Source organism: Saimiri boliviensis, chromosome 7 (genome assembly GCF_048565385.1).
Source record: "Saimiri boliviensis isolate mSaiBol1 chromosome 7, mSaiBol1.pri, whole genome shotgun sequence".
NCBI classification, from domain to species: domain Eukaryota; kingdom Metazoa; phylum Chordata; class Mammalia; order Primates; family Cebidae; genus Saimiri; species Saimiri boliviensis.
Genome location: NC_133455.1, coordinates 126,229,788 through 126,243,913, shown reverse-complemented (window position 1 = coordinate 126,243,913; position 14,126 = coordinate 126,229,788). Strand labels below are relative to the sequence as shown.

At 52.9% G+C, this 14,126-nt stretch overlaps 1 protein-coding gene across 1 annotated transcript; it reads left to right on the top strand.

The window, feature by feature from the left end:
* Positions 1 to 1,858: 1,858 nt before the first annotated feature.
* On the top strand, positions 1,859 to 12,595 carry ACRBP (acrosin binding protein). Its single transcript, XM_003942155.3, has 10 exons — positions 1,859 to 1,959; positions 2,277 to 2,495; positions 2,719 to 2,813; positions 3,637 to 3,754; positions 4,825 to 5,290; positions 5,741 to 5,873; positions 9,819 to 9,998; positions 10,114 to 10,281; positions 11,302 to 11,385; positions 12,258 to 12,595. Exons 1-10 carry the CDS (start codon positions 1,923 to 1,925, stop codon positions 12,378 to 12,380), a joined length of 1,623 nt encoding a protein of 540 aa, XP_003942204.1. The 5' UTR covers positions 1,859 to 1,922; the 3' UTR covers positions 12,381 to 12,595.
* Positions 12,596 to 14,126: the final 1,531 nt, after the last annotated feature.

The window sequence follows — 14,126 nt, the reverse complement described above, 5'->3', positions numbered from 1 at the left end:
AGGCAGGAGAATCACTTGAACCTGGGAGGCGGAGGTTGTAGTGAGTGGAGACCAGCCATAATTTTTGTATTTTTAGTAGAGACAAGGTTTCACCATTTTGGCCAGGCTGGTCCTGAACTCCTGGCGTCCCAGAGGTCCACCCTCCTCGGCCTCCCAAAGTGCTAGAATTCCAGAAATGAACCGCGGTGCCTGGCCTCTATTTTATTTATTTAATTTTATTATTATTATTTTTTGAGACAGGGTCTCACTCTGTCACCCAGGCTGGAGCACAGTGGTGAGATCTCAGCTCACTGCAGCCTCGACCTCCGAAGACGCAGGTGAACCTCCTGCCCCCGGCTCCCTGAGTAGCAGCTGGCACAACAGGCACACACCACCACACCTGACAACTTTTGTATTTTTTGTAGAGACAGCCCAGGCTGGTCTGGAACTCCTGGGCTCAAGGGATCCACCCACCTTGCCATCCCAAGTGCTGGGATTATAAGCGTGAGCCACCAAGTCTGGCCCAAGACAATTTCTTGTTTTATTTTTATTTATTTCCTTTTTTTTTTTTTTTTTTTTTTTTTGAGGCAGGGTCTCACTTTGTCACCCAGGCTAGAGAGGAGTGGCCGGACTGCATCTCACTACAGCCTTGACCTCATGGGCTCAAGCAATCCTCCCATCTTGGCCCCACAAGAAGCTGGGACTACAGGTGCACGTCACCACGCTTGGCTGATTTTTCGTATTTTTTTGTAGAGACCGGGTTACCCTGTTACTGGGGCTAGAATTTCTCATTTTAAACACAAAACACATACAAAAACAAAAGTTCTCCTGCCACACCTCAGCGGATTGTCTTACTCGCCTCCCCCTTGGAAACCACTTTCTTAGACCACTGAGCCACCACCTCGTTTTCCCCTTTCACCCATTTTGCTCATGGGGTGCCCTCTCTAGTTCCTGCGCAGATAGGCCTTGACTTTGGTTTGCACATTCTGTCTCTGCCTGTGCTCAGCTCTAGACCTCACGACCTGTTGGGCAAGGTGCTTTCCTAAGACCTGATTTCTCATCTGTAAAACGAATGACAGCGTATCCACCTTATGGGATTCCTTCTGTAAAGACGCTAAGTGGCCGCCTGCAGTGGCTCACACCTGTAATCCTGTACTTTGGGAGGCCAAGGGGCAGATCACCTGAGGTCAGCAGTTCGAGACCAGGCTGGCCAAAATAGTGCAACCCTGTCTCTACTAAAAATTCAAAAAATAGCTGGGGGTGGTGGAGGGCGCCTGTAATCCCAGCTACTTGGGAGGCTGAGGTAGGAGAATTGCTTGAACCCAGGAGATGGAGGTTGTAGTGGGCCGAGATCCTGCCACTGCACTCCAGCCTGGGCAATAGAGCAAGACTCTGTCTCCAAAAAAAACAAAAACAAAAACCTACAAAAATTAGGCTGGGCTCAAGCCTGTAATCCCAAAATTTTGGGAGGCCAAGGCGGGCAGATCAAGAGGTCAAGCGACCGAGCCCATCCTGGCCAACATGGTGAAACCCCGGCTCTACTAAAAACACAAAAGTTAGCTGGGCATGGTGGCGCGCGCCTCTAGTCCCAGCTACTCAGGAGGCTGAGGCAGGAGAATTGCCTGAACCCAGGAGGCGGAGGTTGCGGTGAGCCGAGATCGCGCCACTGCACTCCAGCCTGGGCGACAGAGCAGGGCTCCGTCGCAGGAGGGGAGGAAAAAAAAAAAGATGCTAAGCGAAGGTAGCTTTTGCCATCCCTACCATCTGATCGGCTTAGGCCACCTGAGGGCTCCGCCCGGCTGTCCAGGCCCCTCCCCGGCCCGTTCTTTGTGACGCGTGGGCGAAGCCGGCGTGCGCCCCGCCCCGCGTCTGCCGCTGGCTCCGCGGCTTGGCCCGTTAGAGGCGGCTTGGGTCCGCGGAACGGCAGCGAATCTTCTAGGGCCATGAGGAAGCCAGCCTTCCTTCCCTCACTCCTGAAGGGTGAGAGGTTTCCACCTGCTCCAGCAGCCCCTCCCCGGGCTCAGTCCCCTCCCTCCCGAGAGCCCTGCTTTTATGGTTTCTGGAACGCTTCCTCAAGGTGGTCGTGCGGGGTCTGCCCCCGCCTCCTGGGAGCCTCCCATCCTCCCCCGCCCGCTGTCGGACCTTTGCCTGGGTCTCTGGAATCCCCTCACCCTGGTCAGCAGGGATAACCCGCCCGAGAGCCCTGTTCCTAACTTGCCCGTCTGGGTCTGCCTGCCCTGGCCCCGGAGCGGGTGGTGGGGTTCGGTCCTTCCATCGCCCGCTCGCCCGCCCCGCAGTGCTGCTCCTGCCTCTGGCGCCTGCCCCAGCCGAGGATTCGACCCCGGCTTCCACCCCAGGCAGCCCGCTCTCTCCCAGCGAATACGAACGCTTCTTCTCACTGCTGACCCCAACCTGGAAAGCAGAGACGACCTGCCGTCTCCGTGCAACCCACGGCTGCCGGAATCCCACACTCGTCCAGCTGGACCAATATGAAAACCACGGCTTAGTACCGGATGGTGAGGGCCAGACTTGTGGCCAAGACACCCAGAGTGTTCACCCAAACCTCAGGGCAAAAGCCCTGTGCTCATGTGAGGCGGGGAAGGGCATGGCTGGCACCACCTCACCCAGAGCTCATACTCTCCACCCTCCCCACCCTCCCCACGGCATGGAGTCCACTGCTCCAGCCCCACGCCGAGCTCCCGCTGCGGGCTCATCTTCTCCATCCCTGCCCTTTCTCAGGTGCTGTCTGCTCCGACCTCCCTTATGCCTCCTGGTTTGAGTCTTTCTGCCAGTTTACTCAGTACCGTTGCTCCAACCACATCTACTATGCCAAGGTGAGGCCCAGGACAAAGGTTGGATCTGGTCTCCCAGGGCCAAGGGAGAGGCGGCAGGAGTGGGAAGCGGAGGAAGGGCTCCAAGAGAATATTCCTTAGCTCCTCCTTCCCTGCCATTTTGCCAGTCATTTACCCAGATTATAGATGAATACAGTCTCACCTTGGACGTTCAGATTGAACAATTCTGTTACTACAAGAGAAGTAGGGAAGAGACTGGGCATGGTGGCTCATGCCTATAATCCCAGCACTTTGGGAGACAGAGCCGCGCAGATCACCTGAAGTCAGGAGTTCAAGACTAGCCTGGCCAACATGGTGAAACCCCGGTCTCTACTAAAAATACCAACAACAACAACAACAACAACAAAAAATTACCTGGGCGTGGTGGTGGACGCCTATAATTCCAGCTGCTTGGGAGGCTGAGGCAGGAGAATCACTTGAGCCTGGGAGGCAGAGACTGCAATGAGCCGAGATCATGCCACTACACTCCAGCCTGGGTGACAGAAGGAGACTGTGTCTCAGAAAGAAAAAAAAAAAAAGTAGGGAAGAGGGTTGGGAAGAGGCAAAGGGATAAGCCCTTCCATTTCTTCAAACAGGTCAGTGATTTTGAGTCAAATGCAAAAGTGACAGAAGGGATGTGGCCCAGACAGAGGTTTATCTTCTGAAAGGACCCCTTCTCAGGTCTAGAGGCTTCCAGCAGGGACCATGGCTTTTTATCCCTGCCTAGAAACTGCGAGAGATGAGACATGCTGGAAAAGGGACTGAGGAACCCAGCTGGACCTGGTTCTTTGGGAAAGGCTTTCCCATTTTCCTTCTCTTCCTGCAGAGAGTCCGGTGCTCCCAGCCAGTTTCTGTTCTCTCACCTAACACTCTCAAGGAAATAGACACTCCAGCTGAAGTCTCATCCACCACGATGACCTCCCCCATCTCACCCCACTTCACAGGTGAGACCCTCTCAGCAGCTGAGAGCCCACTAGCTACTCCTCTCCCGATTCCCAGAGCCCACGATATAAGGCATCCATGCAAGGAAATGGGAAGCATGTTGTGTGGGAAGGGGGCGCCAGCAGACAGCTGTTTACACAAGGGAGTGTCAGCTTTTTATGAATGTAAGTTAGGGCTCTCCTGGACGAGTATCTCTTCTGCCGTTACTTTCAACTTTGCCCTGAATCCATTTTTCCCAATTCCAAAGACTTTGTTGCATTGGAAGGCCTCTGGGCCATTTATAAACTAACATCTTCACTTTAAAAAGGATTAGCTGCCAGATGCTCAGCATACTTCGTGCTTCCTAAGGGAGAGGGACAAAAGGTGGCATTTGAGATGGAAGTTGGGGAAGAGGAGTGCTTGCCAGGGAGGTGGGGAGGTGACACGCACCACCAACCTCACAATCGCCATAAGAATGTTCTTTTTTCTTTCCTTTTTTTTTTTTTTTTTTTTTTTTTTTTGAGACGGAGTTTCGCTCTTGTTACCCAGGCTGGAGTGCAATGGCGCGATCTCGGCTCACTGCAACCTCCGCCTCCTGGGCTCAGGCAATTCTCCTGCCTCAGCCTCCTGAGTAGCTGGGATTACAGGCACGTGCCACCATGCCCAGCTAATTTTTTGTATTTTTAGTAGAGATGGGGTTTCACCATGTTGACCAGGATGGTCTCGATCTCTCGACCTCGTGATCCACTCGCCTCGGCCTCCCAAAGTGCTGGGATTACAGGCTTGAGCCACCGCGCCCGGCAATCTTTTTTTTTTTTTTTTTTTTTTTTTAGAGGCGGAGTTTCACCATGTTAGGCAGGATGGTCTTGATCTCCTGTCCTGGTGATATGCCCACCTCGGCCTCCAAAGTGCTGGGATTACAGGCATGAGCCACCATGCCCAGCCGATAAGAATGTTCTTTTAGTTGATTACCTGTATTCTTTTCCATGTATATAAGTGTGACTTGGTCTGCTTTGCTTCTGTGTGTGTCCCTCTGTGAACAAAGACACTCAGGACGCCCGTCTCTTTCCCTTCTCTCTAAACCCTGCTGTAGCGACAGAACACCAGGCCTTCCAGCCCTGGCCTGAGAGGCTTAACAGCAACGTGGAGGAGCTCCTGCAATCCTCCTTGTCCCTGGGAGGCCAGGAGCAGGCACCAGAGCACAAGCAGGAGCAAGGAGTGGAGCACAGGCAGGAGCCGATGCAAGAGCAGAAGCAGGAAGGGGGGCAGGAACCAGAGCAAGAGGAGGGACAGGAAGAGGAGGGACAGCAGGAAGGAGGACAGGGCACGAAGGAGGGACTGGACGCTATGTCTTGGCTGCAGACAGACTCGGAGCCCAAGTTTCACTCTGAATCTTTATCTTCGAACCCTCCCTCCTTCACTCCCCGGGTACGAGAAGTGGAGTCTACTCCTGTGTTGATGGAGAACATCCAGGAGCTCATTCGATTAGCCCAGGAAATGGATGAAATGAATGAAATATACGATGAGGAATCCTACTGGAGAAACCAAAAACCTGGCAGGTATAGGAAGGTCCGACTCTCTCCTCCACCTGTCCTCCCTCTGCCTTCCCTGGGAGTGAGAACCCCTTTTCCCAGCATCAGCCTCCAGACCCGCTCAGACCTGTCTGGGCATCAGGCACAGCCAGCAGCCGCCTGCCTCGCCCGTTCTGTGCCTGTTGTTGGCCTAAGCACTGCCCAAATGCTTATTCTCTACGTGAGCCCTGTACACGGAGCTACCAGACCTGGGTTCTGGTCTTGTCTCTGGCCCTGCTTAGCGTTGCAATTCTGAGAAAGTTATTTCTCCTTTGGGATCCTCAGTTCCTCATTTGTAAAAGGCCCCTAAGGCCCCAGGCTAAGCATGCTGCATGTGTGTGACCAAGAGCAGAGACTAAAGGAAGGGGAGGAGGGCGGAGGTCGCTTCCCGCCCCGGCCACCTGGTCCAGCCCCGCCGTCAGTGCTGTCTTCTTGCAGCCTCCTGCAGCTGCCCCACACAGAGGCCTTGCTGGTGCTGTGCTACTCAATTGTGGAGAACACCTGCATCATCACGCCCACAGCCAAGGCCTGGAAGTACATGGAGGAGGAGATCCTCGGTTTCGGGAAGTCGGTATGCGCACCATACTGTCTAATGGATACGTGCCACTGGGCATCCTCTGGGCCCGGCACTGTGTTAGTCTGTGGGAGTGGAGGACGGGCAGAAGCATGAGGCATAGCTGGACAGATTCTCTCCAAGTGGGACACACTTCCTGGGAAGGACATCACCAGTCCACCTTAAAGGATTAAGGCTCAAGACCCGGTCTGGAATCCAGTTCAGTCCAGAATTCATTCTTTACTTTCCTGAGTTGCCAGCCTTCCAGATTTCACTTTTTTTTTTTTTTTTTTTTTGAGACGGAGTTTCGCTCTTGTTACCCAGGCTGGAGTGCAATGGCGCGATCTCGGCCCACCGCAACCTCCGCCTCCTGGGCTCAGGCAGTTCTCCTGCCTCAGCCTCCTGAGTAGCTGGGATTACAGGCACGCGCCACCATGCCCAGCTAATTTTTTGTATTTTTAGTAGAGACGGGGTTTCACCATGTTGACCAGGATGGTCTCCATCTCTCGACCTCGTGATCCACCCGCCTCGGCCTCCCAAAGTGCTGGGATTACAGGCTTGAGCCACCGCGCTGGGCCACTTTTTTTTTTTTTTTTTGGAGGCAGAGTTTCGCTCTTGTTACCCAGGCTGGAGTGCAATGGCACGATCTCAGCTCACTGCAACCTTCACCTCCTGGGTTCAAGCAATTCTCCTGCCTCAGCCTCCTGAGTAGCTGGGATTACAGGCAAGCGCCACCATGCCCAGCTAATTTTTTGTATTTTTAGTAGAGACGGGGTTTCACCATGTTGACCAGGATGGTCTCGATCTCTCAACCTCGTGATCCACCCACCTCGACCTCCCAAAGTGCTGGGATTACAGGCTTGAGCCACCGCGCCCGGCTTTTTTTTTTTTTAAGATAGGGTCTCATTCTGTCACTCAGGCTGTGGGGGAGTGGTGCGATCATGGCTCATTGCAGCCTTGACCACCTGGGCTCAAGTGATTCTCCCACCTCAACCTCCCGAGTAGCTAGAACTACAGGCATGTGTCACCATGCCTGCCTAATTTTTTTTATTTTTTGTTTAGATGGGGTCTCGCTTTGTTGCCCATGCTGGTCTTGAACTCCTGGGCTCAACCCATCCTCCTCCCTCAGCCTCCCAAAGTGCTAGAATTACAGACATGAGCCGCCATGCCCAGCCCTAAGTCAACTGTTGATTCTTGTTACAGTTCACCATCTTCCTAGCTTTGCCTTAGATGCAGCTCTTCTTCTTTCCAGAAAGTTCATAGAACCCATTCCAGGGAATCTGTAAAGAGATTCTAGTCTCCGTGTGTCCTCAACAACCAGCAAGTCTATTCCCAGGAAAATATATTTTAGATTTTCACAAATAATACAATTTAGCAAACATTTCTCAAGAGCTCAGATCCCATCCAGTTATCTGTTCAACAAATACGGATTAGGCACAAACTCTACTAGATATTTGAGATGTTAGCAGTGCGTGCAATAGAGCCAGTCCTCTGTCCTCTTGGAATCTAGGGTGGGAGACAGACAAGGAAATACGCAGGAAGGTGTGATGAGATCAGTGCTGTAGCAGGGATAGGCATGAAGTGTAGAGATAGATGGGGTGGGTGGGGGACAACTCTCCATGTTGGGGAGGATCAGAGGGTGCTCCCAAGAGGAACTCATGTTTAAACTGAGACTTGAAGATAAAAGAAGTGAATCTAGGCAAAAGAAGGGGTCTGGTAGAAGATTCCTGGTAGAGGGAGTAGTATGTGCAAAGGCTCTGAAGGAAAGAAGAGTAGAAATGGCTGGGAGCGGTGGCTCACGCCTGTAATCTCAACACTTTGGGAGGCCGAGGCAGGTGCATCACCTGAGGTTGGGAGTTCGAGACCAGCCTGACTAACATGGAGAAACCCCATCTCTACCAAAAATGCAAAATTAGTCAGGCGTGGAGGCACATGCCTCTAATCCCAGCTACTTGGGAGGCTGAGACAGGAGAATCGCTTGAACCTGGGAGGCGGAGGTTGTGGTAAGCCAAGATTGCACCATTGTACTCCAGCCTGGGCAACAAGAGCAAAACTCCTTCTCAAAAAAAAAAAATAATAATAATAAATTATATATATATATATATATTAGAGGCGAATTTTTTTTCTTATTTTTTTTGAGATAGTGTTTTACTCTGTCACCCAGGCTGGAGTGCAGTGGCATGATCACAGTTCACTGTATCCTTGACCTCCCAGGGTCAGGTGATTCTCCTACCTCAGCCTCTCCAGTAGCTGGAACTAGAAGCAAGCACCACCAAACCTGGCTCATTTTTTGTATTTTTTTTGTAGAGAAAGGGTCTTGCCATGTTGCCCAGGCTGATCTCAAACTCCTGGGATCAAAGCAATCCATTTCAGCCATCCAAAGTGCTGGGATTACAGACGTGAGCCACCGCAAAGAGTAGAAATTTTGTGAGTGAAATTAGAATGCTTACAATGAGCATACTGCCTGCTCTTAAGGGGCCAAGAACTCATGAGGAGGTTAATATAGATACAGTAATATTACAAAAGGAATGTGGTTGGTGAGGTTCTTAAACAAAATGTAAGAAGTTCAGGGTTTTATGGAGGGAGCTCACTGGATTTGATGGCTTAGATGAGAGGACAGTAAGAAGTGAGTCCCTTTTACCTGGAGCAGAGCAGCAGGAGACAGAGTCAGAGATCAACAGGGTCACGATGCAAAAACTCTTGAATCGTGGCCGAGTGAGGTGGGCTTACACCTGTAATCCCACCCAGCACTTTGGGAGGCCGAGGAGGGTGGATCATGAGGTCAAGAGATAGAGACCATCCTGGCCAACATGGTGAAACCTTGTCTCTACTAAAAATACAAAAATTAGCTGGGCATAGTGGTATGTGCCTGTAGTCCCATCTACTCAAGAGGCTGAGGCAGGAGAATCACTTGAATCCAGGAGGCGGAGGTTGCAGTGAGCCGAGATTGCACCACTGTACTCCAGCCTGGCGACAAAGCGAGACTCCGTCTCAAAAAACAAAACGAAAGGAAAACTCTTGAATGGCAACATGAGCATTTGCATTTAATTTGATAGGAAAGGGGAATCCAATAAAGATTTTTGGTCAGGGACATGATGCTTCCCTTATGTGGGAGGAGTAGGCAAGGTGCTGTAGGGGATTTCATGCACTGTGATGGGCTGTGCACCCCAGGGAGGAAGGAGGACTATGGGATTGACTGAAGATCTCCTGCTACTGCTGAGGAAGCTCAATCAGGGCAGAGCCCAGCTGGTAGATAGGTAACTCCACTCTGCAGAGTATCTTCCAAGAACTTGGAGGTTTCCAACCCAGGTGTTTGAGTAGAGCATAGGTTTTAGAGTTGGCAGGTCCTGGACCCATTTCCCAGCTTCCCTATCTGTTAGATAGGTGGCTTTGAGCAACTGACTCAACGACACTTAGAATTAGATTCCTCGTCAGTAAATGAGAGCAGTATTAGTACGTCTGCTGTTAGAGGGTGCTTGTGAAAACTAAATGAAATGAGAGCATTTATAGCCATACTGCTGGCACTGTGCCGACTCTTTGTAAATATTAGCATTATCATTGGCAGAGGGGGCACGGGAGGGTTACGCATTCTCTTCAGATAGGCTAAGTTGGGGTAACTAGATCACATGGTCACCGAGCACAGACATCTGTCAGGCACTTGGCAATGAGGATTTGGAGCCCAGGCAAGAGGTTGGAGCTCGCTATTCCTATCTTTGGGTGTCACCTACAGGTAGATGAAGATCACCTAGAAGTAGATAAATCATCCAGGAAGAGGGTGAAGAAATAGCTGAGGCAAGGCCCTTGAGGAACCCTTGAGGAGGGGGATAAGTAGAAAAGCCAGAGAAGCTCTTGGAAGAGGCCGAATGCAAAGACATTCTGCAGGGCCCACCCTGGAGGGCTGGGTCGTGGGAGAAGGCAGGCCCCTGACGTTCAGCCTCAGCCTCACCCATTCTCCTGCCCCAGGTCTGTGACAGCCTTGGGCGGCGACACCTGTCTACCTGTGCCCTCTGTGACTTCTGCTCCCTGAAGCTGGAGCAGTGCCACTCAGAGGCCAGCCTGCAGCGGCAGCAATGTGACACCTCCCACAGGACACCCTTTGTCAGCCCCTTGCTGGCCTCCCAGAGCCTGTCCATCGGCAACCAGGTACCTAACCCGGCAGCCTGCAGTGGGAAAGGCAGAACTAGGTGGCGGGGGTGGGGTGGGAGGAGCCAGCAGGAGGGGAGGGACACGCACCTGTCCCCTGTCTCCTGTGCCACAGGTAGGGTCCCCGGAACCAGGCCGCTTTTACGGGCTGGATTTGTACGGTGGGCTCCGCATGGACTTTTGGTGCGCCCGGCTTGCCACAAAGGGCTGTGAAGATGCTCGAGTCTCTGGGTGGCTCCAGACTGAGTTTCTTAGTTTCCATGATGGGGACTTCCCCACCAAGGTCAGAGCCTTCCCCAACCTCAGCCCCATCCCCACCCTCACCCATTCCTTCCAGTTACTTGCCCTAGTTTGTGGAAGGGGGCTTGGGCCCCTGGGTTCCGAGAACCAGTCTTCACTGAACCTCCTGCCTCTTTCCAACAGACCATTGCACTCCCACCCCACCCTCCTTTGCCCGATAGAGCAGGCAAAGGAGTAGGGACCCCGAGGGCTGAGAAAGCACAGGCGCTGGAGGTTCTGGTCCCAGCTCTGCCAGTTACTTGCTGAGTGGCTGTGATCAAATCATTTCCAACTCAACCAAAGTTAGAGTCATTTCTACAAGGAAAGACTAAATGACTCGTACACGGCTGCCCAACCCTGTGAGCCAGGACTTCCCGCCTCAGCCCGGCGGGCTCTTCCCAGCTCTTCCAGTGCCTTCCCTGCCCAGGGAGATCAACTTGGCTCCCTGCTCCCCTGAGTTACCTCCCCTGTGGAACGACCTGTTGTTCGTCGGAGCCAGGCCTCTCCTTCTGTGGTTAGCAGGGAAAACCAAGGCAAGGAAAAGGAAGGGCAGCTGAAGCAAGGGCTGGCAGCTGAGTTGAGGGGCCCATGCCCAGCTCTTGTCCTAGGCCCCTTGATCTGGAATGGGGAAGCGAGGTCCAGAGAAGGAAGTGACTCATCCCTGTCACACACTGCAGATTCTCTCCCCCTTCCTTCATCTACTTACCAGAAAAAAAAAAAATCCCTGACATCAGGCTGCTAATTGGGTCCCTGTCCCGTGTTCTAGACCCTTATCTACCCCACCCTGCCCCGTTCCCCCTTCCTCAGCTTGTACACTCCCAGGCTCCTGGCTTCTTCCCGGCAACCTGTGGCAGAGAGGGAGGGGAAGGGCCGAGGGAAGGCAGAGTGAGGGGCCCCAGATGTGGCAGGCCTGGGTCTCAGGCCACACCCTGCCCCTGGCTCTGCCCTAGCAGATACTCCCTGGAGGGCTGCTGTCTGGTGAGGCTTCTGATATCCCCCTCCCTCTCCTTGGCTCTTGGCTTAGATTTGTGACACAGACTATATCCAGTACCCGAACTACTGCTCCTTCAAAAGTCACCAGTGTCTGATGAGAAACCGGAATCGGAAGGTGAGCGCCCCTGCCCTGCCCCCACTTCTTCCCGCAACTCCTCCATCAGGCACCACAGTTGTTCCATTCTGAGGCCCCCTCTGCGAGCAGCTAGGATGTGGAGAGCGGCTCCCTGCTTGCATCTCCCGGGCAGAGTCCCCCAGCAGCAGGCTGTCCTCCACGCCTCCGGTCCTGGAGGAGGCAAGGCCCTCCCAGGCGGGTGGTGGATGACCGAGGAGGGCCCTGAGAGCACCGCAGGAAGAACCCTGAGCTGGGCTGAGAATTGGACGTTGAAGTCTCGGTCTCTGTCTCCTGTTCTTACTCACCAAGTGGCCCGGGATGAGGCACTTCCCCATCGAACCTCAGCCGCCTGTTTCTGCAGGAAAGGGGTCAGGCTGCTCGGCGTCTCCTCTGGCTTTAAAAACCCACATCTGGGCCGGGCGCGGTGGCTCAAGCCTGTAATCCCAGCACTTTGGGAGGCCGAGGCGGGTGGATCACGAGGTCAAGAGATCGAGACCATCCTGGTCAACATGGTGAAACCCCGTCTCTACTAAAAACACAAAAAATTAGCTGGGCATGGTGGTGTGTGCCTGTAATCCCAGCTACTCAGGAGGCTGAGGCAGGAGAATTGCTTGAATCCAGGAGGCGGAGGTTGCGGTGAGCCGAGATCGTGCCATTGCACTCCAGCCTGGGTAACAAGAGCGAAACTCCATCTAAAAAAACAAACAAACAACAACAAAAAAAAACCCACATCTGGGTTTCCTCCTTCCCTCTGTTGCCCTGTGCCCATGCCTGCCCAGCTCTCGTTCTTGTGGGCTTCTGACACCCGCCTCCTCCCCACTCCTAGCGCCTGGCTCTGTGACACAGACTGCCTGCCCTGAATCCCTGTGTAGGTGTCCCGCATGAGATGTCTGCAGAACGAGACTTACAGTGTGCTGAGCCCCAGCAAAAGTGAGGACATTGTGCTTCGATGGAGCCAGGAATTCAGCACCTTGACTCTAGGCCAGTTCGGATGAGCTGGCATCTATCCTGTCCGCACCCCAGCCCGGCCTGTCCATGTTCTCTATGTTTTTAGACCCCATCTGTCAGTTCGCTTTCAGGCTGCCCCTTCTGGGTCTTTTAGTTGGCCCCTACTCACATTTCCTTGGGTTGGAGCAGCAGTCCCAGAGAGGGCCACAGTGGGAGCTACACCCTCCTTAAAAGATGACTTTACATAAACTGTTTATTTTTAGCCTGTGTGGCCTATTTTGGTTGTGATCCCCGTCTTCAGCACTGCTACCCTGCCCCGTGGCAGTCAGTCCCTAACCTCTGGTTTTACAGATCCACCTGCAGATGAGAGAATCTCATGGGAATTGTGGTCAGGAAGCATCCATTGGCCAGGAGAAGCAGAAGACCTGAGAACCCAGGGAGCCGGACTGAGGATGGCCAGGGCTGGGGCTGTCGGGATGGTGTGGGCATGAGGGCAGGTGTGACCTCACTGCTGAAGCCCTAAGGTGCATGATGTCAGATGCGAGTGTAATACTGTTCCTCTGAAGGATAAAGGCCAGGGCCTGATGAGATCTTGTCCAAAGGGACCAATCCCCAGGTATAGGGCAGGCACAGCCTGCACTTTATCAGGAAGGGGAAAACCAGGAACTACAGCCTAGATGAGGAAACCTTGGGGGTTTTGTTCGTTTGCTTGCTTTGTTTTTTGAGACAGGGAGGTCTCACTCTGTCACTCCGGCTGGAGTGCAGTGGCGCGATCACCACCCACCGCAGACTCCACCTCCTGGGCTCCAGCAACATTCTCACCTCAGCCTCTTAGATACTTGGGACCACCAGAATGCACCACTATGGCCGGCTAATTCTTAAATTTTTGGGGGCCGGGCGTGGTGGCTCACACCTGTAATCCAAGCACTTTGGAGGCCCAGGGGGGCGGATTACCTGAGGTCGGGAGTTCAAGACCAGCCTCACCAACATGGTAAAACCCTGTCTTTAAAAAAAAAAAAAAAAATTTTTTTTTGGGTAGAGATGGGCGTCTCTCCATGTTGGTCAGGTTGGTCTCGAACTCCTGGGCTCAAGCAATTTTCCCATCTAGGCCTCCCAAAGTGCTGGGATTACAGGAAGGAAACCCTTGGGGTACAGGAATTTGCCAGATGATCTGGATGTTTAAGTGGTTGCCTCTTAACAACCTACATTAAGTATGACTCCAGCATTGGCCCTTAATAACTTGAAATCTTCCAGCCAGTCACGGTGGCTCACACCTGTAATCCCAGCACTTTGGGAGGCCAAAGCAGGCAGATTACCTGAGGTCGGGTGTTACAGACCAGCCTGACCAACATGGAGAAACCCTGTCTCTACTCTCTACTAAAAATACAAAATTAGCCAGGTGCGGTGGTGCATGCCTGTAATCCCAGCTACTTGGAGACTGAGGCAAGAGAATAACTTGAACCTGGGAGGCAGAGGTTGTGGTGAGCTGAGATTGTGCCATTGCACTACAGCCTGGGCAACAAGAGTGAAACTCTGTCTCAAAAAAAATAATTAATAGGCCAGGTGCAGTGGCTCACACCTGTAATCCCAGCACTTTGGAAGGCTGAGGTGGACAGATAACCTGAGGTCAGGAGTTCGAGACCAGCCTGACCAACATGGAGAAACCCCATTTCTTTTTTTTTTTTTTTTTTTTTTTTTGAGACGAAGTTTCGCTCTTGTTACCCAGGCTGGAGTGCAATGGCATGATCTCGGCTCACTGCAACCTCCGCCCCCTGGGTTCAGGCAATTCTCCT